This window comes from Pangasianodon hypophthalmus, chromosome 2 (assembly GCF_027358585.1).
Source record: "Pangasianodon hypophthalmus isolate fPanHyp1 chromosome 2, fPanHyp1.pri, whole genome shotgun sequence".
In the NCBI taxonomy this organism is placed as follows: Eukaryota; Metazoa; Chordata; class Actinopteri; order Siluriformes; family Pangasiidae; genus Pangasianodon; species Pangasianodon hypophthalmus.
The window spans coordinates 29,723,607-29,749,583 of NC_069711.1; the positions used below are offsets into that span (position 1 = coordinate 29,723,607).

Sequence of the window (25,977 nt, forward strand, 5' to 3'; positions counted from 1 at the left end):
GTCTGTATCACAGGATGTAGTTCCGACACACACGGCAGTAAGAGTTTAGTCTAGATATAAAGAGTAACCTTTGCTCAAATATCACGTTTTCTCCTTTTACTATGTTAACAAACACACTAGTTCTATCTAGAAAATTTTCTACTAACAAGATCTCTCTTTTTCATTTTTACACAAGTCTCTTCTCAGAATAACATGTTTTTTTCGTAGTGAAACAAACAGCTCTGCACTTCAACAAAAGCATTGCTTACAATATTGCTTCATTCAGGAAAACCCAGAGTGGTGCGAAGACTCGTTGGAGGGAAACCAAACCTTTTACTGTCATTACTGCCTGCTGAATAGTCATCTTGAACTCACACTATACAGAGTAGTAGACAAGGTTTCTGAGGAAAAAGAACTTTTTATCAGCTGTGTATGCAAAGTGGGTTAAACCGTGGGCTGTGTGGGTGTAGATAAGATCTTTAAGATGCCACTGATGTCAAAGTAACAACCAGAAATGCTAAAAGTGATGTCATTAAAAGTGCCTCATTTCCAGTGGAAATGAGAAATAATATATGCAGGGATGGATGGATGGATCGATGGATACATAGATGGATGGAAGGTAGGCAGGTATTGATCCTGAACCAGAAATGTTTACAGTGAAGTCATTAGTGTGTCCATTGATGTTAAACCTCTAACGTCACAGGAAATGACAATTTTTGCATGCATGGATGGATGGATGGATGGATGATTGCATGGAACTGCAGAACTGCATGAAACTGACGAACTGCATTGAAGTTCCTCGCCGAGGGAAATAAGAATTCCTGCATGCATGCATGGGTGGGTGGAATGTTGGATGCATGGATGGTAAGTAGGTGGTCCCCAATTGATGAATGGATGAGGATGAATGGATGCCAGACCTATGTAGATGGTAGGTAGGTATTGCTCCTTAATTGATGCATGGATGGGGATGCATGGATGGATGAATGGATGAGTACATAAAATATACCAAAAACCAACAAAAACACCCAATGAAAAAATGTTCTGTCTCTGTCTTTATTTTTGTATCTTCCTTAAGAAGAATACCACTATTAATCTTAAACAATTCATATGCCATGCTGTCATGGTTATATAGCATGGTTCTCATAGCAGCACAGCACAAATACACACACACACACACACACACACACACACACACACATACACAGACATCACACCATACCAAAAATATCCATATCACATATATGTTCAATTATTGTCTTTAAGGTCCCTTCATACTGAAACTCATTTACAGACTGAACTAAATACTGTGCAGAGGCAGTGTTGCTTAGGTGATGGAAAATGTGACTGACTTTCCATTAAACATTAAGGCTGTCGGTGTTTACCTTTGCACAGTTACATGACATTAACTACAATCAACTATATCAGTAATGATACTATGATAAAATGATAAAATACTGAGAAATACTGCTAAATCCTAAATTCCAGTTAAACAAGATAATATCTTCATAACAAATATAATAACATTGAAAATAGTGGGTTAAAAATGTTGATAAATAACAGCTTAATTTATATAGGTAAATCACACTGAGATAGATATAGCCGATCACACATCTGTCTGAACAACTTCAGCCCTCCAGTTTCACTAGCGGGACAAGTAGCTGCGGTAAACAAGGGGCAACAAGCCAAGACATGTTTGGTGTCCTATATTTGTGACTTTAGTTTTACACTGGCATGACAAATCTAATACAGCTAACACATAATGAATGTTTTCCCACCCAAAATAAATGTGTCAAACCACAACTAGATCTTCAGCGATGTTCAGTAATGTCAGTAAAGACTTGCCAGTGTGGTTTAGGACACCGTTTGACTTACTGTAATCTCTTAAAAAATGTGCAACGTCCTGGGAAAACCATTCACATGGTCACATTTTGACACTTTCTACAATATGTTTCATTCCAGTGCCCATGAAAGATGCCTTGCCTACCTCTACATTTATAACATAATCTACTTATGGAAAAACATTACTGACATATTTTAAGGAATTATAAGTTTAGTGCTCTTCTCTGTTTTGATGATGATGTGATAGTGCAGGATCACTGCAGACATTTTGATAGTTGTTATGTGATCACAAATTCAACTGAGCTTTCTGTCCATTTTGCTACAGCACATAGTTATCCAGCAATGTAATCAAATCATGACATTCATTGCATGAGAAAAACACACTTGGCTAGCAAGATTTTAGATTTTCAAGCAGACTGACTGCATTTGCCACAGGATTTGTTAAACTGGCTCCTTATCCTACGTCATTTTTCCAGGCAGAAAGCCAAAGCAAGGTTACAAAGTAGACTAAATAAAAACATTTCCATGTTGCTTTGGCAAAATATATTTATGTTTTCTTAAAGTAGAGATGTCAATTACCACCAGACCACCACATAATGATGGTAGATCTTAAATAAACTTAAGGCCAGTTATTAGAAATTTACTTTTCCTGCAGCATTACAGAAATCTGAGAACTTTGTCAATATTATTAACACACTGATAAGCTTTACTTTACATTGTAAGCAATTAGCCAGAGTTTATATAACGTTTGTTCATCACATTTCCCTTTGTTCCTATAATTTTGGGAACCACATGATCATCCTTGAACCTTCTTAACCGGCATATAGTCATCACTAGATGGCTGCAGTATGCTAGAGCAACCCATGATGCCAGAATGTCCCAGCAAAACATTTCTGGAAATGTCAAGAGGCAAGTTTGTGAAGGTTTGGTTATTCCATGGGCTCCATCCCAGGCCAGGTGGGATTCCCAAATGAGGGAATCCTGTCAGCTGGGGAACTGGGCACGGTAGGATGCAGCTGATGGGCAGAGTGTTGTCCACCACGGGCGGGCTGGGAAGTCCTTCGCTTCCAGACTCCTCCTGGCTTTCTTGTTCCTCAGAGCTGCCGGCGAACCCTGAGTCTGGGCTCTGGATGTCCAGCCTCAGCTTCTGCAGCTGCTTGTAGGAGGAGGACGTTTCCAAAGGGGTGCTCATGCTGACCTCGCTCAATTCATTGTCATGGCCGTTATCATGAGTGGCTGGCAGAATTTTCTCTTGCACACTGCCTCCTCCTGCTGGTCCGTAGGGACAGTCTACCGAACATGGCTCCAGCTGATCTACTACAGCACATTTTGAGCTCTGGGACAGGAAGTAAGTAGAGTTGGAGAAGCTGGAGGTGTTGCCATCCCTCGTGTTGACATCTTTTTCTATCTTATTGGATAACATATCAGAGTTGCAGGCTTTGTAGATTGCCACAGGTGCGATGCACTCTGCATCAACCTTGATATTCAGCTCAGGATTCACAAATGGACCCAGCCATGACTGAGAAAGACGAAAAAGACACAAGATTAACTCCAGAGTTCGGCAAGTGTTACTTCACACATTTGAATGACACCATTATTTAGTTTGATTATTTAAGGCTAGTTTCATTATTTCTGGTCCTAAAATTATCTTCACTATAACGCTAATAATGGTGATGAAGATAAAATGCATTGGATTTTTGTTCATGTGCCTTATTATCTTGTAGATTATCATTGAACAAAACAACTACTATGGTTAGGAAGAATGATTTTTCAACTGGACCCTACCTTAAAGTCCCCACCATGGTCAGAGAAAAGATCGTCAAAATATTTCCCAGGCGTTGGTACATATGGACACTTTATAATCCTGAAAAATGACCTGGTAAATTGTTTGTATTACTCAGTTGTCTTTAGCAGAAAGCTTGTGTATGCAGTGCAATCAGACATCTCAAAACACACAAATACATTACAGAGGAATGACCATAACATACAAATTCCTTTCTCTATGGTTAATTATTCTTTTCCCTTTAAGTAAGTGCTGCAGTTTATGTTGTTATATTGGTATATTGGAATGATTGTGAATATGGAGGCCGCCGCTTACCTCCTGTATCGTAGGATGCAGGAGAAAGCCAGTAAAAAGACTGCAACTGCTACAAGTACAGCAATGCTGGTTAAATTAGTGAATACATCCAGTACCATATAACTGGAACCTTCTGTAAAAGAGAGAAGAGAGAGAGAAGAGGAGACATCATTACTGTACAGTACATTGCTGGACATTAAAGACTACTGTATTACTTTTGAGGTTGCATTTAAATTGTACCTTTTTTGACAATGTATTATTATTATATTATGACGTATCATACTACAGTCCTGTTCAATTTTGGAAGGTATTAATGAATTTTCTATAACCGCAAATTCAAATCACATTAATACTTTATTGCTTCCATAATAACAACTAATTTACTGGGTCTTGAATGGAAGACACTCCACATAATTGAAACCTAATAATAAACAATTAAAAACCATGCTGTTATTTGACAAATGAAAATATATCATCAATCATTGACGTGGTGAAGCTTAAGAGATGTTTATTTAATATTTATGGAAGGAGTCTCCAGTGTCAGTGCTTCATAACAGTTTTGCAGTAAAACTTTAACTACATTTTGCGCTATGGGTAATTCCTCAGGACAGAGGACTTTACACTTTGTGGTTTCTCAGTAACATAACAGCATGCTCCATCGTGTTTTATTCGTTCCTTATGATATTCTCAGTGATGTCTGATATACTGATATATGATGTACTCTAACGATTTCTAATGAGATGAACATAAGCAGTGAGGTCTCCAAGCATTCAGTCCTTACCAGGCAGAGGTTGTATACCCACAGTAGCTGTCCACTGAGTGACTGGACTCCATTCGCTCCAGAATCGTGGTTCACTGGCAGGAATGGACCGAACCCTGACCACATACTGCCTCCCCAAGATCAGCGTCTCTTCTGGTAACTCACAGTGCTCCTCTTCTCTATTCGCTACCTGGTGCTTCTACACAAATAAAGAGAAGTATGCTTTGATAAAAGCAGCTTTATGCAAATAGCACCTTTCATACATTTTAAATACAGTTCAGAGATGGTAGAGATGTAGACAGACAGAATAAGAGTGAGATGCTGATGCGGACATAGTCTCACCTCCCAGCTGTTCTCAAGCAAACACCACTGCACCTCATACTTCACTCTATCGATACACATAGATTGAAGAGAGTTATGGTCCCAGGTGACATTTGCTCCTTCCACAACTGGCTTATTAGGAGGATACAACTTAACTATAACACACACACACACACACACACACACACACACACACACACACAGAGAGAGAGAGAGAGAGAGAGCTCAGTTTAATTATGCCTTCCCAGAGACACATGAGTCAAACACATAGAGATTATCACATTAGACTAGAAAGGGTTACTACATTTGTTAGTTTGTATGTAGCCTAATTATTATTTATAGTAACCTCATGCTTCCACACAATATGATATGATATTATTTTGATTTGATATTTGATGATACCACTGAATCTGTTACAATATATAATAAGATTTGAATTCATAAAGCAATGATTCCACTTAATTTGCTACAATCCGATTCAGTTTAGGTTCAACATTTATTCTGATCAATACGCTATGTGACAAACTTTGTTCAGAATTTGGGGTAATGCTACCGTTAATTTGCAAATGATGATGATATAGAGAAGGACTATTTTAAGCATCAGCATTACAGGCAAATCACCTTGCTAGCCTATTTGCACATCAGTGTAAAAATATTAATTCTTTTTACATATTAGTTGCCTGTCCATATCAATAATAATCTATTTATGATTGATGTCTAGATTCAATTTATTTTATTCATCAAGGTATTGATCCAAATCGTCATCACATCCCAAATTTGTAAGTACAGTTCAGTGCAAAAGTTTGCATTCCCTCGTGGTTGAGGGAAAAATCTGCTTAACATACCTTATTTCATTTAAAAAGAAAAAATTTAAGAAGTTAAAAATGAAATGTGAGTGCAACACTCCAAAAATAAGGCAAAAGCAAAAGAAAGAACCAAAAGAAAGAAGTCAAATTTTGATGTGAAGATCCAAAGAGAACAGAGTTTTAAAATATACACTAAATGTATAGGATTTATTTATTTATTTATTTATTTATTTATTTATTTAACATATTTTGGGGAAAAGATGTAAAATCTCAGTACAACTCATGTACTGAGTTGTATGTTTGCATATAGTGTTTTTTTAAAATAATAGCCTTAAATGACTGTTTATAGCTATTAAAATGTAGGCGATAACAGTTTGTTTCATGGACATTCCACAAACTGCAATTTGGGGGAAAAAACACTGGAAAATGACCAGCTTCAAGGTGGTAATAGTAACTCTTCGTGCTGGGCCGCATCACACCACCCTATTGGTTATTTTCCTTAAAAATCCAAATTTTTACAGCTTAGTTTTGTTGATTTTGAAGCTATTTGTCACCCAACTTGTGCCAATACCACTAAAATATCACTTATAAACGAAAGAGAAGATAAATAATGCATTTACTGTAGAGTGAACAATTAAGACAATCAACACAGAATTATTTTTCCTGTCTGTAATTCCATAGATCAAGAGACACACACTCAAGTCTATTTAATCACAGTGAAAAGGCTTACCATTACTTGGTGGATAAAAATCAAGAATAGCTTCCACTGGATCAGTCATGTGTTCACACCTCACATACAGTTCGGCGGTTGGGGAACCCAAAGTCAAAGCCTGGAATCAACAGTTGCACCATATTAGAAAATCATTAGTTTAGAATTCAATAATACAATAATAAGTATAATTTCCTGAACAACAAATATCAATTCAGCAAGCAATGCTACACTCCAAAAGTCAGAGAGCACTAGCAAGGATGTTTAATTTCATCAGACTGATTGGTCAGAAGGTGTTGAATAATTTTGTATAAAGCAGTGATGACTGCAAGATTTATAGCAATTTGCTCATTCCAATACATTATTATTTCTATAGTAACAATGTACACGAGGACTTGTATGGTGGATGCGTGACATAAACAGATTGAAAATGGTGTATAAGCATTGATAGTTGAAGTTTTCTGTGAGGAGACATTTACTTTACAATTTTGGAAGGAGTCTCCAGTGTCAGCGCTTGGAGGAAAGTTCTATCTGCCCTCTTCCACATACATGAGCTCACAGATGCCTACAACTGGCTAGTGTCACTGTGATTGACAGGGGAGAGAGTATGCTATCCCTCCTGCCCAGTCCCACCCATGGTCAGTTTTGCTCTTTGCCCAGCCACAGAAGGCTGTGGCATCATCAGAATTCAAACTCACAGTCTCCAAGCAATGTATTGTTATACCATTTAAAGAATTATCAAATGAATAATAAATAAATAAATGAGTATATTTATTTACTATAGTATATACTTGTGTATATACCTATGTCTAAATCAAATGATTCTCATACACACACCAAATTATTTTCTTACCTCCTTCGTAAATGTAACAGTTCCTTTACGTAATTTCAGCTGTGAGCTGCCAAGAGGCTCCAGGTTACTTTGGGGAGTTTGATCTTTTAAGTAACTGAAATGGAAACATAAAGTTTTAAATAATTAATTACAGTTGTAATCACTGCCAAATTTCTGTGGAATAAAGGAGTAAAACATTTTAGGATGCATTGTTCTTGGAAAATAATCAACTACATTTCATGCTGGGCTGCATTACACCACCCTTTCATTTATTATTTAAGATAAATTATTATTTAGATAAAAGACTCACAGACAGTGCTAGTATTAACTATAAAACATAAATATGTGGTGTGCTACAAGCTTTATGCCATTTCTAACCTTTTTCACTAAACATTTAAGAAGTATTTCTCATTTAAACAAAAAGCTAAAATACAGGGTGTTCAAAAACATTTGCCTGGTGTGTACTTAATCACTATTATTGCCACAGACCAAAGAAATCCAGTGCCAGCAGGAAGTACCTATTGCTAGTAGGTAGCACGTCTCAGTCTCTTACAGAAGTGTTCTACGTTCTCAGTATCTTAGGAAAAGCAGTCTTGCCTGTAAGCCATGTCTATTTTTCTTCACATTTTTAGCATTAAGATTTCCAGCCTTAATCTAATTCAAGTGATCTATCTAATCAAGGCCTTGAGGAGAAGTAGGTGTTAGATTAACTTTGGAGCTGAATTCTGTCATTTATGCATGGACATGAATAATTTCCGATTTAAAAGACATCCTGCTAGTGTAAAGACTAGTTCTAAAGACCCATGACATAAAACCACAGTTATGAGCTCTGTTATGTAGTGATGAAAATGATACATTACTCATTGTATCTGCTATGAAGGGAGCAGTTGGTGGTTGGTGTTATGTGAAATCTGTCCTCCACTGATGAAGTATTCCAAACACAGGTAATGACATCTAAGCAGTCGGAGTAGCACTCCAGATCTACACACACACACACACACACACACACAATATACCTTATATTATACTAATATGGGTCAAGGCCTGGAAAAAACATTCATATACTGAAATTTTCAGAAATGTTCTATTATACTGTATATAGTTCTACAAACTACAGAATTTCCTGAACTGAAATATGTTCCTCTTTTGCATGTATCTCAATCACAAGTTCTGGCACTAAACCCCTATAAATGAAAAGGGATAAAATTGTGCTTAAACAATCCATTCAGACTGTTGCACAGGAGCATAATAGACATTTGAAAGCCAGTATCTGATTACAAACTGAACTGATTAAATTAACGTCCATTTCACTATGGCTATCCAGGAACTTGATCAAAGCATGACGTTCATCGTGTAAGGAAATCACCCTTAGGTAGCAAGGTTTTAGACATCTTTAGGCAGACTGATTGTTTTTACCACTGCATTTGTTAAATTTGGCCCCTTACACAACAACTTTGCAGAAAGCAAAGGCAAGATTATAAAGTAAAATAGAAGCATTTTAACATGCTTAACGGCTTCTTAAAGCTGGGATGTCAATATATGTTTTAAGCACACAAAAGCCCATTTTTTGTCTGTTGTAATGTGCTATATGATGAGGCAGGATACAGGTGCGTAAGCTCAGCATGTTGTTTATACTCCTCGTCATGGTTTGATTCTGGGGTCAATATACATGCAGGCAATATCAGAAAGGGGTAATCCATAATACAAAAAATGAAAACACAACACTGATGTGTACATGAATATCTAAACAGAGAACAGATGAGCACCATAGGGAAACGACAGAACGGGGGTGGATATAGGACCACGAAGCAAAACAAAAACATATGTCACAACAAGAGCACAGGCTGAGAAACACACTGTGCAGTCACAGCTGTTTGCCAAAATGTGTTTTCCCAGACCGACACACATGTCCCTATTCTCAAATAATAATAACGATAATAATGACTGGCGTGATGGGGTGGCACGGTTAGTGCTTATTGGTTAGCATGTTTGTCTCGCACCTCCAGGCCTGGGGGTTCGGTTTCCTCACCTAGTCCAAAGATGTGTTGTAGGCTGATTAGCATCTCTAAATTGCCTGGTGTGTGTGTGTGTATGTGTGTTTGTTTGTTTGTTTGTTTGTTTATGCCCTGCGATGGGTTGGTACCCCTGCCTTCTGACCCCAGCCCCCTGGGATAGGCTCCAACCTCCCCATGACCCTGTGTAGGATAAGTGGTACAGAAAATGGATGGATGGACAGGTGAGATGATTAATTCAGCACTCCTTACTTTCACTGGCCTTGCTTGAAGATATGAGTAACATCATCAAAAGCATCAGAATCTGGCCAGTCAACGTCTTCCTCTTCATTCTGTATTCTGGAGGTAAGTCACCTAAGCCAGAAAAGAGAGAGCAGCAAGAACAAGCTGTTTATGTTATTTATACGTACTTGAGAGAAGTTTAGGAAGATGCATTTGGACCCTACCATAAACTCTTCGATTACTGACTACCTGACGTACAGACCCTAGTTCGTTCAGGAGACAAAGTATAGAGCTGTGATCAACAGCTTTGTTAAGTGGTACGGAAGGAACAAACTACAGCTCAGTGTGACCAAGACAAAAGAGATTTTAAGAAAATGTATTTCCACTGGGACAAAGCTGGACTGACTGGTGGTTCAGGACGTGATGCTGGATAAACTGTTGTTTATCATGGAGTCGATCATATAGTTTATCATGGAGTACGTACTCACTGTCTGTAACTCTGTCTTTTTACATTTTGTGCCATCCTTGTAACATGGAGGACTTCCATGCCAAATGATTAGTTCTGATTCTATTAGCAAAGTTTGTATTACCACTTTGAGTGGAAAAGTGTCTGAACCACAAAGAGCAAAAATAAACCACAGAGAGCAAAAAAAAATAAAAAATCCACCCACCAACCAAGTAGGAGTGAAGTTTAAATGTCATGCCATATTTTTCTCTGTCTGCATCTCTTTCTCACAGCCAGGTGCCCTTTGCTTTTGATCACTTGTGCTTTTGATTAAGTTTGGGTTTCCATGCAATGATGGCCTGAACATCATCTTATGCTAATGACTGTTTTACAAGGTTTTATAACCAACTGCTTTATCATAACATTAACCTGAGACATAGATTACATTAAGAATGCACTGACCCCATTTATAACATTTTCAATACAATACCAAGTAAAAGCGGTTTAAAATGGGTTGTTATGAGGATGCTGCATTTGCTATTATTGCACTTTGTAATAATCATCTTTAAAAAAAATAAAAAATAAAATAATAATAATAATAATAATAATAATAATAATAAAGAACACAAACAGCTGTACATTAGTGATGCACTGATCCCATTCAACATTCTGGATTCTGCAGTGATACTGAAGCTCTGAATATCACCCCATACAAAATCCTGAACTGATACTGACATGCTTTCATACTTGAGGAAACAAAACATGAATAAACGTGAAGACATACTTGAAGAAAGATAATGTGACTACAAAATATGTTCAAAAATACATCAGACATGACAAACCCAGTCCAATTCTGATACCAACCCAACATTTCAGACCAATATCAGTCCAAGTCCAATGCTAAGAATAGGATCAGTGTGTCCCTAATATACATAAAGTTGCATTAACATACACAATATTTAAATAAATATCTCACCTTTCAGAAATAGATGAATGTTTTGTTGATATTCATATCTTGGTGATTATTTTAAATGATGATTTTCCAATTTTGATGGATTAAAAGTCTTTATGTTGACAGCTTCATCGCACATGGTGTCATCGTGAAGCAGCGTGGCACTTTTCTGTTTTACACAGAGACACACACACACACACACACACGGTGGTGTCCCAGTTAACCACAAACACCATTTTCAGTAAGTGTAGCTAGCTACCTGGAGAGGAAATCATAGGGGGCTTCCTTACTCCTCTCTCATTTTTTCATTACTTTATCTTTCTTTCTTCTTTTTTCTTTCTTTCAATCCCTCTATCCCCAGATTCAACTTCTTCCAATAAATTTCACTAACATCTCTTATTTCTTATTTCTTTACAGCAATCTAGACATTTCTCTCCATCGCTCTCTCTTCTCTTCCTCTATTCTTCATTCTCTTTATCTCTATAGATCTCTTCTCTCTTCTCTCATTTCCTCACTAGATATCTCTCCATCATGGCGATGGCGATGTAGATACATCTCTCTTTGTGGCACGTAGCTGAGATGTTCTTCCCTTTTGTGAGCATTAGTGTCATGTTTTGGTCACAGTAGAATTTAACTTACCACAACCTATTTTTTGCTGACCTCTTTCTTTTTCTCTCTCTCTCTCTCACACACTCGAAAACAAAAATGCGATACTTAGAACCAGATTTGCTAAGAAACAGGATGAAGTGGTTCTGCTTTCTAATTCACTTATTCCCAGTAAAGGCTCCTGATACAGAAGGTCATGGAGTTCATTCCAGTTCAGTGTTTCCATGATCTACACGTTTCAAGCTCAGCTTTACAAGCATGGATGAGAATGGTTTGAAAGATGCAGTCAGTAATAGTGATAATGATTTGTTCAGTATTACATCAGTCAGATGAAATGATTCACAAGCAAGAAGGAATTGTAAGACTTAATTTTACAAAGTTTGTTATGAAATTTCTGTCTTGTTGTTAAGAATACCCCAGCAATCCACTTCTGGAGAACCACCAACAGTTTAGTGTATTCTCTGTCTATAGTTTTTAGTGATGGGCAATTCACAAACAATTCATTTATTATGAACGACTCATTCATAGACACTGTTATTTCCAATGAGGCTCTAGATCTTAGAGAATCAAATGAATCAATCGCCCATCACTTTAAACTATCGATTCACAAACTAAAACAAAAGCTCATCTTCTAAGCTCAAACCTGTTTCTCATGACACTTTCAGTTTGCTTTTTGAGCTCTGTTTCAGGGGAACCGCCAACATTTTAGTGTTTTCTCTGTCTTGCGTGATTGAACGATTCATTCAGTATGGCTGACTCAGTGAGAGACACTATTATTCCAATGAGGCTTCAGAACTAAGTGAATCAGATTAATCAGTTCTCAAACAAATCACTACACAAGCACAATCCTGTTACCCAAACCCTGTCCTCGGCCACATCCTGTGTGTTATAGAACAGCGCTCTCAACTCCTTTCCTAGGGTCTCATTTACATACCTTTACAATTTGACGTTATCCTCACTCCCAACACACCTAATCCAACTAACCAATTTTTATTGGCCTTGCTGATTAGCTAGTAAAATGGATTGAGGGTGTTGTAGATAGGGAGAGCTTCAAACTCTGTATACTATTGAGCCTCGAAGTTCTCATCTAAATATTTTATACAATTAAAGTCACAGCAAAGCATTGCTAGAAGGACATAGTGCCACAGAAATTTACAGATAGAGCTCTGAGTCTAATGGCAAGAACCTGTAATTATCAAAATGAGCTGTTTGGTAAAATATCATTGTGACCTAGAGTAGAAATCTTGAAAAGTTAAGCAATTTGATAATAAGATATCTATTAATTATATAGAAAACAAAGTAAAATGCAAAGTAATTACATTTCACTGAGTTTAGAAAGTTAAATGTTCAAAATTCTATGGCAATTTATTATACACGCATACATTTAATCCAAATAAATGTGAAAGTTTTGGGGAAATTGCAGGAGTTTCAAATTTGCACAAATTTTCCACCTACTATAAAACTATGTACTAGTTATGTAATGCAACTTTGCAGATAATTTGGTAAAATTGTAGAACACATCCACTATATTTTTCCTTTTTGAGATAATCGTAATGCAGGAAGTGTATGAAATTGGGTTAACGTGATTACTTTGATTTATCTCAGCATGCAGTTTGCACAATGTTAATTTGTGGTCATAAGACTCCATTGTTCGCTAGATACATTAGCCAGGTAGCTCTAACTAAACTAAATACGCAACTGATAAGGGATGTATTTGGGTGCTGTTTTTCACACTGGTCCCACCTGTTTTTCTGCTGCTATAAAGGTCAGTGAGCCACAGCAGGGGAAATTGGCCTCTTGTGGTTTCAGGTGCGATGGTGGAACTGTGTGCTCTTTCACAAAAACAAAACTTAAACAGGGACAACTGACACATCAACCTCACCATGAAATCTAATATCTTTTTCGGAACATGTAGTTTTGTCGATTAGAAATTTGGCTTGAGCCATTGTGTAACTATGCGCTTTGTGCGTTTCGTGCAACTTTTGCACATTATACTACAACTTCTGAAGTATTAGCAAAAATTTAGTTTTTTTCTCATTTTGAAAATTTGGGTCTATGTTATGCCTTCACATTAACTCATGAAGTAATGTGCAGAGATACACAGCTCAGAGGCTAAACATCACCTACAGAGTCACTGAAAACAAGGTTGGATTTGAAGGAGATCCATCTACATGAAAAATAAAAAATAATAAAAATAATTTTAAAAAACCCTTCCTTGTCATAACTCATTACATCCCCTAAACATCACTTAAGATGTTTCTTTGGTCATATTATAGCTGTAACAAACAAATGCTACAGCAAGATTTATTACCATCCTTATGCTAATACTATAGATTATTAGATTTGCTAGCTACCTGTCAAATTACCTGCTTCATGTCAAATATGGGATTTTTGTAGTGATATTATTTTATGCCTGAAAACAATAAGATTTTTAAGATTTAACTTTCGTGTCCTTGAAAAGGATTTCAGGCCAGACCAGTTTACCTACATTTAGGGTAGAAAAAAGCTAGGCTTTTGTCCTGAGGTAATACCTATGCCATGCCCTCAACTCTTCTGTCGTTTAAACCTACTATCCTGCCAGAAAACAGAGAGGGATATCTATTGTGGTTAAGTCTTGTATCTTAGAATGAGAGTGTTAATGAATCATCAGACTGAAATGACTGCTAGCCTAACTGATTTCTTTCCAAACTGAATCTAAGATTCACTATCAATCTGCACCTTTCAGCCAGCTTTCTCTACTTATGCATGAGCATAGTACTTTAGTACACTCTTAGTACTTAGTACACCAAATTCTGGAAAAACACCAGGATTGACCTGTTAGATCCAACCGTAATCATTTTCTGCAATGCATTCATTAATTGAATCAATTATTCAATTACAAAATATATTCTATTTAGAATCCTACCATACTGGGTTTTCCATCAGAAAAATGCTCCAATAGAAATGCTTTAGAAAACTAGAACATTTAACTATCAAACGAACCCTCAAAGAACCTTTGTTTCTAAGAACGTAGCATCTACAATCACACAATTGTAACTCCTGAAGTAGATAGTGCCCTTCTTTTCAAACTTCTGCAAATTATGAACTTATTAAAAGACTTATTGATGCAATGATGGTCCAGCAGGTAGCGTTGCCCCTCACAGCTCCAGGGTTCCCAGTTTGACCGTGAACTCAGGTTATTCTCTGTGCGGAGTTTTGCATGCTCTCCAAGTCTGTATGGGTTTTCTCCAGGTTCTCCAGTTTTCTCCCACCTCCTAAAACATGCCAGGTGGATTCTGCTCTAAATTGCTGCTAGATGTGTGCATGGTGTCTTGCAATGGACCAGCGTTCTATCCAGGGTGTATTCCTGCCTCACTCCCAGTGCTCCTCGGATAGACTCTGGACCCACAATGACTTTGACCAGGAGGAACGAATGAATTTGGAGAGGACAACAGGAAAATGTTCTCCCTATTGTCAAGAGATTGCAAGTTTGAAACCGAATCATGCCACAGCAAGAAGATTCAGTTTGCTCTGTTCTCAGAGTGTGTTCCATGTGACCAGGCATGAGCAGCAGTTCAAAAGGCTGGTTTTAGATGAAGCATGGTGGTAGATAGAACCAACATGGGTGGGAAAGGGTAATGACTCAAACTGGAAGAAAAATTCAAAGATCTCTGGTTTCTTTCCACCTCCCAAAACCATAGTGGAAGGTGGATTTAGCCAGTCTCTCAACTACCCCAAGGTGTGAATGAGTATGATGCCCTGTGGTGGCATGGCAAGTGCCTAGTGCCCAGTTTTCCTGGGATAGGCCCCAGATTTACCACAACCCTGATAATGAAGAGATGGCATGTTGAATAGAATAAAAGGACATTTAAAGCTCTTGGAGTGGTGCTTTTCAAGTGCATCTAACAAGCAAACCTCACTTAAAACTAAGGCTATTACCTCCTCAACACGGCATAACTTTTCATCTTTACCAGGATGTTGGTTGCATTGATCTTTCACAACTTTTAGACCTTAAATTCAGTTCTCAGAACTTATCTCACATCTTTAGGAGATAAACTTTAAAAGACTGATTATTTTCTTAGTGTGAAGAGATATATGAGATAGCAGATTATTGGAATGATTGTACCTTTTAACTGACTTTTCTCTGTGGTGAGCACTAATCCAACTCCAGTAGAGCTGATTGTGGTTGCTGATACATATGCAGAACATTTTTTCATAATCCTTTAAAGACATATTTACATTTATATTTATTCATTTAGTAGACGCTTTTATCCATTAACTCAGTTCCACGTTTAAAAAAAGAAAAAAAGAACCTGAACCACAGTAGTATTTACCCTAAATGTTACTGTGGCACACTGCATGATGTCATATCATATTAAAAAACATAAGATCTACGTTGAATATTTTGGTATCTGGCAACACTTTATTCTTAGAAATTCTACGTAATATTGAAACAGAATTTCCATTCTACGTCATTACACACAGCTGTAATTAATAGATGTAATGTCTTTCCAAATAGATGAGGTCTGTCGTATGTGTGTTGAGGATGTGGTCAAGCGGATGTTTAAGTATTTGACCAGAGCTGGGTGATATAATCATTATATTATTATAATACTGATATGATATTAACAATGTTAGTATATTCATATTGTGAGTATTACAGAGATGCTAACAGTGCCATAGTGTCAGTGGACAGGATGGTGCCATGCAGAATGATAAAAGAGGTATAGGTGGAACTGATATTTAGCTGCAATCTGCAGAAATGTTTGGGTTTATAAGCAAGTATCTGCATGTACAGTATAAGCATATTTTATACAATTGTTACAAAATGAACATAATCAGGCCATAATCTGGTCCATATTACGTTGCATATAATAATAAACAATTATTGTGAAAGATATTTACTATTGATAAACTGGCAGACATTTGTAGGTCTGATCATCAGTACAGTATAACATTGTATCAAACATCTTGTTTTGACACAAAATACTCAATATTTAAAGTCCTAAGTACTGAAAGAAAATAATAATTCTTCTCATTTTTGTAATGGCCAAAGATTTTCCAGTGTGGCTTTCTTGCTTTGGCCCACACAACTTTCACCGGTCAAAGTTCATCAAGTCACCGCAAACTGAAATAACATTTGTTATCACAAATGTACGTCTTTCACATCCCACATCCTTTCCCCTTCAGTGAATTGGCTTTTCCGCGGGGGAAGTTTTTTTACGCTGAAAAAAATCAGAAAGTGCAGTTTTCAGTTTTCTCACATATTGGCATAGTAAGGGCTCAAAAATAATAAATCCTTCATCTAAACTGTAGATGTTGTCACCTCTGGTATTGTCAGGAGTCAGTGCTTTTATAGCTCTACTTATTGTAACAAGTTAATGATTAGATGTTAGCATTTTTCTCTACTGATTGCTTCCATTTCCCTCGTTTCTTTCTCTCTAAATACGTTAATTATTTGTAAAATGTTAAATAAAAAAATTCAGCCAGAACTGAGAGTTTTTTGTTTTTTTTATAGTATGGATCCACTGTTTTGTCGGGGCTTTTAAAAAAATGATTAAATGATCCAATTTTGCCTCAGAGAAAGATTTTGTTCTCAGTTTAAGTGAATAGGATAAAAAATTAATGTATTTACAGTACATCCATTGTTCAGACCAGATAGGAAAGAGAAGTCAAAGAAAGAGACTGACATTCTCGACAGAAATTTCCAGACAGTACATCAACAGAGTCATGCATTTTTGTTTTTCAGTTTTCAAACATAGATCATGATGACAAGAGTTTTTTTCACTGGGAAGTGAAACAACCTTGCGGAAAGCACCACTTTAGAAAGTGTTAAAATGAACGCCTTAGCCAGTAGGTGATTTTGTCTAAAGCAACTTACAAACAAGGCAGAATCCAGTATAAACACAGTGCTGAGCATACTCAAAGGTCCAACACACTTTGGCAGGAGGGATTTAAATACATGACCTACCACTGAACTACTGATGCTTATACCACAGCAGTGTTGATATGCTGATATGATTAGTCAGTCTCCTGTCTGAGGTATCAACACTTTGTAGTACAGTCCAGTAAAGCTGTAAAGTTTTCCTCCATGGGAAAGTCTTTAGAACAGAGAATGTAATGCTTTTCAGATTCTCAGTAGCATGACAAGCTGCATTATTTTGCGTTAAGATATTATTGTATTTGTATTATATAGATATTACTATAATATTATTTAGAGAGGTAAATAGGGAGACTAATAAGGGAACTACTGGTCATAGATGTTAAGTCATGTAAGTAATAAAAGGAACTAACTTGTTTCATGTACTTTCCACAGCATTAAACTAGAAATGGTTGAGTGTTGACTTTATCAGAAAGGCATTTCCATGTTTTACTGTCTTTTCACTTTTATTTCTGTAACTTGCTTTGCAACAACATTTGCATTGGCTTATAAATATCTAGGAAGAAGGTGAAGATTGCTGCTACTATCTATATCATAGGTAACTTTAAGGTTGGAGAAACCAAATGTTTCATGCTACACTGATAGCTCAAATTAAATGCAGTTTTTGAAGCACCTTTAGGTAATGTTGTTGTTGTAGAGGACCCAGCTACTAAAGGTTGGCCTTCTTCTTTAAGAGTGGGTGTATTCAGTGTGCTGCCAACCAGCAAACCTCACTCAGGGGTTATTATTATTGAAGATTATTGAGCAAACATTTCAGCTGTTGGATGAACATGATATTTGACATGACAGGAAATAACTGTGTGACATAAGATCTCTACTGCCCATTTCCTATTTCTCCGTTTCCCAGAAACCTTAGCCAAACATGAAACCACAAAACAAACCCAACCATATGACCTGTAACATAATCCACTCCCAATCAACAAGCTCCTCAGATGGACACTGAATCTGTGCAAAGTCTTGCCCCATTACTGAGCCTTTTGTTTGTGTGCATTTTCCCATATACATTGTTTGTGCTTTTCCCATATTTACCTTGTCTGAGTTTGCCTGCTTGTCAACTTATTTTTCCTTTTTCCTATTTGGCCTTGTTTGCTTGGTTCAAAAAAACCTTGTACTTGCATCCAAACCCTGTCTGTGCCTGACACTCATACACACCTACAAAATACTAAATGCAGGGCTACATATCTAATAACACCAAACTACAGAAACCACACCCCCACACACACAGCTCTCACCCTATTGCAGTGCCTTTTCCGCTATACCGCTGTTACATAAATCAGGTCTACAAACCTCTTAACATCCCCTTACAGCACACAAGATATTAGGTGATAAGATGACAAAACAGCAAACTATTCATCCATTTCAAAAAACAGTATTAACAAAATATTTCAGGTCAATCAATTAGGTGACATTTACTCTTATCTCTTACCTGATAGCTCTAAACCAAAACGAAAACAACCACAACAAACGCCCGTCACTGACTTTCTGAGATAAAAAAGCTCTGGTTTCTTTGAACAAGGTTTTTTTTGTTCTTGAAACCATGCTTCACTTCTCATTCTCTGGAAACCGGATGACATATGGGCGGCCTACCTGCTGGAGTCACTTCCCCTGATTCAATGATCAAGGCAAATAAAATCCCCACCTAACAAAGAAGATGTTCCTTTACAAAATTATCCTCTTATCCTTTTCATATTTCAAGATAGAATAAAGCTTAAAATATTAAGGGAAGTGAAATGGCTAACTCTGGTTAAAAATTTGCATGCATTTCATGAGTGACTTCTGATTATAAAATGTCAGTAGGTAATATAATTATAAGATATTGTCATGTCAACTAGCACGATGACCTTTCCTGAGGACAGAAGAGATGATATCTCCTCTATAGAGCATTCAGAATACTACTGCTTATCTGGTTTTTAACTTTCTGAAAGTCTCTAATGTGACTCGTGTCACGTCAATGGCAACCAACCAACACATTATCTACACTTCTTGATCCAGAACTTCATACCCACACACCAAATCAGGTCTTTAACATCAGCGTGACTGGCATATCCTTCTATGAGATCTACGCGTTCACATAAAGCATGTCCCGGCTCCTCAGTGGTGGTATCAGCTACCTATATCTCAGAGCAACCACATATCTCCAACCTTTCAGGAAAGATTTAAAGACCTACCTCTTCATGTATTATCTGACATAATACAGCTTTGCATTTTAATGCACTGCCAAATATTCTTTTTGTACTTACTCAGGATCTTATGTTTGAAATGGTCTTTTTTAGCTATTGATTAAAGCACTCTAGCACTTGCACAAAGCAGCTTTAGTCTCTAGTCTTTCAGGTCATGAATCCTTGATGGTCACCTTCTATTCAAAGACTAAATAGTGAAAAGTGTTTTTTTTTGTTTTGTTTTGTTTTTTTAAATTCAACTAGTAAAGGCTAAGAATGATCCTTTTAAATCTTTGTAAAAATATTTTTGGCTCAGCAGTTTTCCTGACCAAATCATTTAATACTCAAACTCCTGCACTGGCACTACATCCAGGACTTGTAATGTGGAACTGGAGTCTATAATTATACACTGTTCTTAAAAAAAGAGCCAATCCACCTACTCATGTTAGTGGGAGATTGGAGGAAACCAGAGACATGGGGGCTGTGAGATGATATTTACATGTCACAGAGCATATATGGGATATTTCCCACTAAAATAAAGCTCAAAGGTCAAAACCTGATGCTTCATCAGGTTGGATGGAAAACATCACTGTATCACAGGCTTGTCCTGATGCCACTCTTGGTTGTGTGTTTCAGGTCAATGACATGGAAAGGGAACCTTTTTTTCTGAGAACTTGACCAGGTTTTCCTCCAGAATGTCTCTGTACATTGATCTGTTCACCTTTCCTTACATCCCTACAACATGATGTTTCCACCACCATGCTTCACTGTTGGTACAGAATTGTCCAGATGATGGTTGAATTGAAGTGAAGTGAAGTGAAGTGACTTGTGGCCAAGTATGGTCGGAGCAGTGGGCAGCGGCGCCCGGGGAGCAGTTTGGGGGTTCGGTGGCTTGCTCAAGGGTCTCACCTCAGTCATGGTATTGAGGGTGGAAGAGAGCACTGGTCGTTCACTCCCCCCACCGACAATCCCTGCCGGACCTGAGACTCGAACCCACAACCTTCAGGTTCACCTTCGGGTTGCAAGTCCGAGGCCACGACTGCCCCCCATTGACGAAGTTTTGCAGAGAAAAGCCTGAGTGATAGAGTTTTGCAGAGATTGTTGTCCTTCTGGTAGATTCTACCTTCTCCATACAGAACCTTGAGCTCCGTCAGAGTGACCTTGAAGTTCTTTGCCTTCAGTTTGGATGGGTGGCCAGCTCTAGAAAGAGTCTTAGCATCTCTGAACTTCTTCCATTTAGAAATGATGGAAGCCACCTTAAAGCTGCAGAAATATTTTGGTTCTCCTCCCCAGATCCTCAACACAATCCTGTCTTGGAGTTCTATAAACAATTCCTTTGACTCAAGGTTTTTTTTTGCTCTGACATCCATTGCAAGGTAAGGGGCTTTATATATAAAGAGTATACAAAGTGAAGAAGAAATGAATGGGTCCAAATATTTTCTGAATGCACTGAAGACTGGACAAAAAAACTGGACTTGTTTCTATGTGATACTTTACAATGTTTTGCAGAATAAAATGGTGTTCTTGGGTAGAGACCAGCAGTTAGAAACTTGCTTTCAGGAGCTATACTTAAGCTACTGGAAATGTTGGTAGCTATTTGACGTACTAACATGAGACTGACCTTAGAAACCACAGCTCTACATTTAGACGTGTTGTTATCACCTTCATCTTTATCTGAATCTATTCCTGTGTCTAAGTAATAACACTTTCACTGGATTTTCCCCCCCTTATTCACACCTCGCTGCCCCCAACTTTCTTTCGACACACATACCAGTAAAGTTTGGGACCACAGCTCAACAAAAGCTACAATGATTTCAATTCTTGCTCATTTTTAAAGAACTCACTTGTTGGTGTTGTAATCAAATACATTTTTCTTCTTAAACACTGACATTATATTTTTAAAGCAAATATGCACAAGCCTTTAAAACATTATCAGTCATTTCTATCATTGTCAAAGAGAAACATTAATTTATTAAAAAAAAAGAAAGAAAGAAAGAAAAGAAAATGCTTGGACTACTATTGTTCCACATGTTCCTAGAAGGGTTTCTTAATTTCTACTTTTTTAAAAATATTTTAGATTAATAATAAAGATACTAACACTATGAAATAACACATATTGAATTATTCTGTGGCTAATAAGTGTTGAATAAAATAAAAACTATTTAAAAATTTCAATTCTTAACAGTATTCCTGATTAAGTTTTGCATTCTCTTGGCATCTTCTCAACCAGCTTCATGTGGGAGCTTTAAGAACCCCGGAGGCTTAAAGTTTCCAAATGAGTTGAGCTCTTTCTACTTTGCCTAAGTTCTAAATGAAAACTACTTTTTCAGGGAAACCAGTTAGTTGTCTAAAAGACCATTTAGTCTTTTAGACAATGAAAAAAATATATATATATTTAGATACACATTTAGACCAAATCTCACTAACCTGTAGTTTTGTATTGTCCTCATTCCATCTGGCACAGCCAAATCCACAGTGATATATTAACAGATCCAGTGTCGAAGTAACCTTATAGTGGTAAAGTCCATCCTACTGAGAACTGTATGAATGTATAAATGTATAAATCCTTGACATTCTGCTATGAGGAACATGGAAAAGCCATTTAGACAACATTTTGAATTTCCATATGTCATCAGTCTACACACAGTGACACATGTGCATGTGACTTGTTGACTAGGCGTATTTTTGAACAGGAAAGATTTTGGGAAATAGAAGCTAAATATAGCGTGGGAAGGACTAAGGCACTGAGAGGAACAGAAAGAAAGGCAGAAAGAGGCTTACAGCTTTACAACAGAGGGTTTCGTTTTCAAAAAATGTTCAAAGTAGAACCCCTTGAAAAAGCTAGAACTCTCCACCATGCAAAGAACCCTTTGAAACTCTTTTTTCCTGAATTGAAGAATTTAACAAATATTGTCCATTTTGAAAAATTACTTAGGAGAACACAAGAAGTGCTATACACTGAAACTAAGGCACGCCTTCATTTGCCATTCTCTCTCTCTCTCTCTCTCTCTCACACACTCACACACACACACACACACTACATTAACAACCTAAATCTAAATCATATACATCACAAACTCTACAGATCTATCACATCTAGCTAAATATATATATTGTTGCTAAGTTGAATCGTAACGGGAAAAAAACAACCTACATTGTATTGCCAAAAGTTTTGGGACGTCTGCCTTTACATGCACGTGAACTTTAATTACATCCCATTCTTAATCTGTAGGGTTTAATATGAAGTTGGCCCACCCTTTACAGCTATAACAGCTTCAACTCTTCTGGGAAGGCTTTCCACAAGGTTTAGGAGTGTGTTTATTGGAATTTTTGACCATTCTTCTAGAAGCGCATTTGTGAGGTCAGGTACTGATGTTGGACAAGAAGGCCTGGCTCGCAGTCTCCGCTCTAATTCATCCCAAAGGTGTTCTATCGAGTTGAGGTCAGGACTCTGTGCAGGCCAGTCAAGTTCCTCCACACCAAACTCGCTCATCCATGTCTTTATGGACCTTGCTTTGTGCACTGGTGCGCAGTCATGTTGGAACAGGAAGGGGCTATCCCCGAACTATTCCCACAAAGTTGGGAGCATGAAATTGTCCAAAATGTCTTGGTATGCTGAAGCATTAAGAGTTCCTTTCACTGGAACTAAGGGGCCAAGCCCAACCCCTGAAAAACAACCCCACACCATAATCCCCCCTCCACCAAACTTTACAGGCAAGTACAGTTCTCCTGGCAACCTCCAAACCCAGTCTCGTCCATCGGATTGCCAGACAGAGAAGCGTGATTCGTCACTCCAGAGAACACGTCTCCACTGCTCTAGAGTCCAGTGGCGGCGTGCTTTACACCACTGCATCCGACACTTTGCATTGCACTTGGTGATGTAAGGCTTGAATGCAGCTGCTCGGCCATGGAAACCCATTCCATGAAGCTCTCTACGCACTGTTCTTGAGCTAATCTGAAGGCCACATGAAGTTTGGAGGCCTGTAGCTATTGACTCTGCAGAAAGTTGGCGACTTCTGCGCACTGTGCACCTCAGCATGCGCTGATCCCGCTCTGTGATTTTACATGGCCTACGACTTCGTGGCTAAGTTGCTGTTGTTCCCAATTGCTTCCACTTTGTTATAATACCACTAACAGTTGATCATGGAATATTTAGTAGTGAGGAAATTTCACGAATGGACTTATTGCACAGGTGGCAACCTATCACGGTACCACGCTTGAATTCAGTGAGCTCCTGAGAGCGACCCTTTCTTTAACAAATGTTTGTAGAAGCAGTCTGCGTGCCTAGGTGCTTGATTTTATACACCTGTGGCCATGGAAGTGATTGGAACGCCTGAATTCATGATTTGCAGGGGTGTCCCAATACTTTTGGCAATACACTGTATAAGACAGAGGCTGAAAGACTCCTTAAAGACATGTCATTATTTTTCACAAACCACCAGATGGCACACCAGAAGCCTTATGTTAACCTTCTATAAGCTTCTGGCATAAATCATACAAAGAAATTTTTTAAATTTCATTTTTAATTTTTCATTTAAAATTTCATTTTAAAATTGTGTCAGATCACATGGCCTTGATTAAAGGTTATTTATCATTTGATCATGCAGACAAACAACAATGGCTGTATTCAAACTGACATGCTATGTAGCTATACTATTCATACAGCAGTATGGAGTGCCATGGATAAGGGTCCCCCACAGTGCAACCCAGTTATTTCAACTGCACAAAAATGAAACAGTTTGTGGTTGCCCTAATTCAGAGAAATCAACAAGTGAAGTTAACAGACTGCAAGTCACAAGGCACTGTGGTCTACCAAATGATACTTCTCACATACTGCATACTATACTACATACTACAAGGAATAGCGTGTAGTATACGCTATATATCGTGTACTTAATTTTTGTTTCCAATAGTCTATGCTTTCTACATCCTGTTATATATTCAGGATATATTTTGAGTATTATTAATGAAATTTTTTAAACTTAATAGAACGTTTGCATATCAGTAGATAACTCTGAATACTATATATCAGTGCTCTTCACAAAAAAAAACTCTAGGTCCATTGAACCACCATTAAACCACAAGGTTCATGATAACCATCAGAGACACCTGTAGGACAATTATCTCACAGAAAAACAGGCTTAGCTTATTTCAAATATATCCACAGATGGCACCAGAGATACACTTAAAAATGTACATATAAATATAAAAAAAATTTAGCAAAATGTATCTAAAGACACAAGCCATTTTACAGGCATATTTTATTGAAGATTAATTATCCACAGGACAAAAATTTACGTTAACATTTACATTTATAGCATTTGGCAGACTCCCTTATCCAGAGCGACTTAGTGCTTTGAAGTCAATAAATACATTCTGATACTGGTTCGCTAGGTCACAGACTAAGAATACCATCAGTCTAAAAACTCTATTGGGGAGGTAATATATTAAAAAGCACACAGACAACACGAAGTGCTAATATAAGTACCTTAAGAAGATGTAAGTCTTTAGACGTCGTTTGAAGACTGCCAGTGACTCAGCTGTTCGGACATCTAGGAGAAGTTCATTCCACCACCTAGGTGCCAGAACAGAGAAGAGTCTTGATGCATGCCTTCCTTGTGTCCTGAGAGATAGTGGGACCAGTTGAGCAGTGCTAGAGGATCGGAGGGAGCGTGGTGCCATGCGAGGTGTGATAAGTGCTTTGAGATAAGTGGGTGCTGGTCCATTTTTGGCTTTGTAGGCAAGCATCAGTGTTTTAAATGTGATGCGGACAGCTACAGGAAGCCAGTGGAGGGAGCGTAGCAATGGGGTGGTGTGGGAGAACTTAGGAAGGTTGAAAACCACTCGTGCAGCTGCATTCTGGATCAGTTTCAGAGGACGAATGGCACTCAGAGGCAGACCGCCAGGACAAGTGGCAATAGTCCAGGCTTGAAATGACAATGGACTGAACAAGCACCTGAGTCGCCTGTGTGGATAGAAATGGATGAGTCCTTCTGATGTTACAAAAGAGAAATCGACATGAGCGTGTCAGATTAGCAATGTGAGAGGAAAAGGACAGTTGATTGTCCATGGTTACACCAAGGTCGCGTGCAGTAACCGAAGCATTGTCCAGGGAGAGCCGTTGTCCAGGGAGATCCCATTATCACAAGATCCTGACAAGGTCCTGATCACCTGGGATGAACAGCAGTTCAGTTTTGCTGGTATTAAGTTTCAGCCGATGATGAGATGTCTGCCAGACATGCTGAGATCTGAGCGGAAACATGAGTGTCTGGGGGAGGGGAGGAGAGGATGATTTGAGTGTCATCCACATAGCAGTGGTAGGAAAACCCATGTGAGGA

At 37.9% G+C, this 25,977-nt stretch overlaps 1 protein-coding gene across 6 annotated transcripts; it reads right to left on the bottom strand.

Annotated features, from left to right (window-relative positions):
• Positions 1–1,018: 1,018 nt before the first annotated feature.
• On the bottom strand, positions 1,019–25,909 carry LOC113538295 (interleukin-2 receptor subunit beta). Of its 6 annotated transcripts, XM_053229973.1 has the most exons (12): positions 25,128–25,909; positions 22,067–22,178; positions 10,979–11,123; positions 9,588–9,689; positions 8,184–8,304; positions 7,345–7,438; positions 6,513–6,612; positions 4,998–5,131; positions 4,677–4,854; positions 3,917–4,028; positions 3,604–3,694; positions 1,019–3,337 (listed from the first exon to the last, which is right to left on the bottom strand). In XM_053229973.1, exons 4-12 carry the CDS (start codon positions 9,664–9,666, stop codon positions 2,615–2,617), a joined length of 1,632 nt encoding a protein of 543 aa, XP_053085948.1. In that variant the 5' UTR covers positions 9,667–9,689; positions 10,979–11,123; positions 22,067–22,178; positions 25,128–25,909; the 3' UTR covers positions 1,019–2,614. The 6 variants fall into 6 exon arrangements, with proteins under 6 accessions (XP_053085948.1, XP_034153844.2, XP_026789046.3 ...); XM_034297953.2 differs by lacking the exon at positions 22,067–22,178; XM_026933245.3 differs by lacking the exon at positions 25,128–25,909 and having other exon boundaries at positions 3,604–3,682; positions 22,067–22,337.
• Between the last annotated feature and the right edge of the window lie 68 nt (positions 25,910–25,977).